The 1,764-nt window shown below is 61.5% G+C and overlaps 1 protein-coding gene across 2 annotated transcripts in view; it reads right to left on the reverse strand.

The window, feature by feature from the left end:
• PIK3R3 (phosphoinositide-3-kinase regulatory subunit 3) overlaps positions 1 to 1,764 on the reverse strand; it is a 91,357-nt gene that overhangs the window by 72,411 nt on the left and 17,182 nt on the right. For both annotated transcript variants that reach the window (XM_019474165.1, XM_019474166.1), the window contains exon 5: positions 3 to 131. In XM_019474165.1, the coding sequence (XP_019329710.1) occupies positions 3 to 131 (129 nt within the window). The remainder of the gene's footprint in view (positions 1 to 2; positions 132 to 1,764) is intronic.

Here is a 1,764-nt window from a genome sequence, read left to right on the forward strand (position 1 = left end):
GCGGGTGCCCTGCCAGAGGCGGCAGAAGTGGCGGGCGAGCTGGCGCAGGAGCAGTGCCTGGGGCTGCGGCAGGGCCGGGGGGGCCAGCAGGGCTCTGGCTCGCTGGCCGCACTCCTCCAGGCCTGGGGTCTCTGCAGTGGAGGGGAAAAAGGAGAAGAAAGATCAATTCGGGAGGTCGGGGCATCCCCTTGCCTCTCATGGGAGCCCGGCACCTGCCAGCACATATGGCATGAGCTGTGGCAGGTCTCTACTCCCCGCAGAGCCCCAAAAAACCCTGACCTCAACCTCTCCCCCCAAAAACCATGACTGTTTCTTTGCAGCCCATCCCTTCCCACAGACAGGCTGTGGGACACGTGGGTACCCCAGGGAGCACAGGGCACGCAGAGGTGATGCCCTGGGGGTCTCAGCCACCTCTTGCTGGAGGCTGCCAGCCCCATTTGCCCACTCACACCACCCCAGATCAGATTGTAGGGTGACTTTAACACATTCCCCCTCTCAGGACAGCCAGGGAGGGAGCATCGGGGGCTGAGCTGCTGACCTGCCAGGGGCTGCACCTAAACACCCCTCGCTGCTGCTCCAATGGATGAGAACTGCAAGAACCCTGCCCTGGTACACAGAGCAAGCAGAGGTGGGAAAATGGGCACCAGCTGGAAGATCTGCTGAATTTAAAGGCTCGGCCCTCCCCTGCAGAAAAAGCAAGCTGGGAGGGAAAAGGTTTTTTAGAAGAAAAAAAGCTGCATGTGGGCTGAGAGCTACAGGCATGGCTGTAGAAAGGCCCCTGCGGCCCTCCCAGCGTGGTCTCTCTCGCTCCCTGAAATGCAGCAGCAGGGAGGGCTGACTGGGGGACAACTACTTCCAGCGATACTTGAATTGCCCACGTGAATAAAAGCAAGCACCTAATGGTGTTGCACATCATGGAGGTGCCGCCAGAACCCCTGTCACGGGTGCCCCGAGCAGCCCACAGCCCTGTGGTGTTCCCACCAACATTCCCCCGTGTCTCGGGTGCCCTCTGGCAGCCTTTGGCCAGGGCTCCCTGGTCTTGTGAGCTGTGAGCTCAGCGGCCTGGGACTGCGGTCCTGCCCCGGGCACGGGAAACAGCTGCTCTCCAGCCATCCTCCATCCCAGCCTTGGCCCGGCCCTTTCATCTGCGGCGGACAGGGAGGTCCCCAGGACTGTGTTGCTCTCAGCCAGCTTCAAAGCCCGGCTCGGCAGGGGGCTGACTCAGCTCTCTGCGGCTCTTTGCATCAGGGCTGAGGCTTGGCTGATGCCCAGCCAGCTCCCGCCATCCGTCCTTGGGGCCGGGGTGCACCAGATCCGGAGGGGTAGGGGGTCCGGGATCCCCTCCAAAGCAGGTCCGCAACCCAGCTGGGTTGGCGATGGGGTGTTTGTGTGCTCCCGTACCCAACAAGCTGCTCCCACGGGATGTTTGGCTTTGCTCCAGGCCTCCCCTACCCCAATCAGCTGCTTTTTGCACCTTTTTGTACACAGGGGATGCCGCAGGGGAAAGGTCCACAGCTGAAGGGGGAATTTGGGGAGGTTTTTGACCTCCTTTTGCAGGTGGTCAGCTTGCCACTTTTCTAGCCCACAGCCTTGAGCGGGGCAGAAGGAGCCTGCTTGCAGGGCAGACTGCCAAAAACCAGCACCGTCTCCTGAAAGACTTGTGTTTTTATTTTTTTTTTTTACAGCCCCAGAGAAATCCCCATCGGTTTCGCCTCCGTTCCTGCCCCCCCCCCCCCCCCCCCCCCCTCACCCCCTGTGCCTGGG

This window comes from Aptenodytes forsteri, unplaced genomic scaffold, assembly GCF_000699145.1.
Source record: "Aptenodytes forsteri isolate BGI_AS27 unplaced genomic scaffold, ASM69914v1 Scaffold119, whole genome shotgun sequence".
NCBI lineage: Eukaryota > Metazoa > Chordata > Aves > Sphenisciformes > Spheniscidae > Aptenodytes > Aptenodytes forsteri.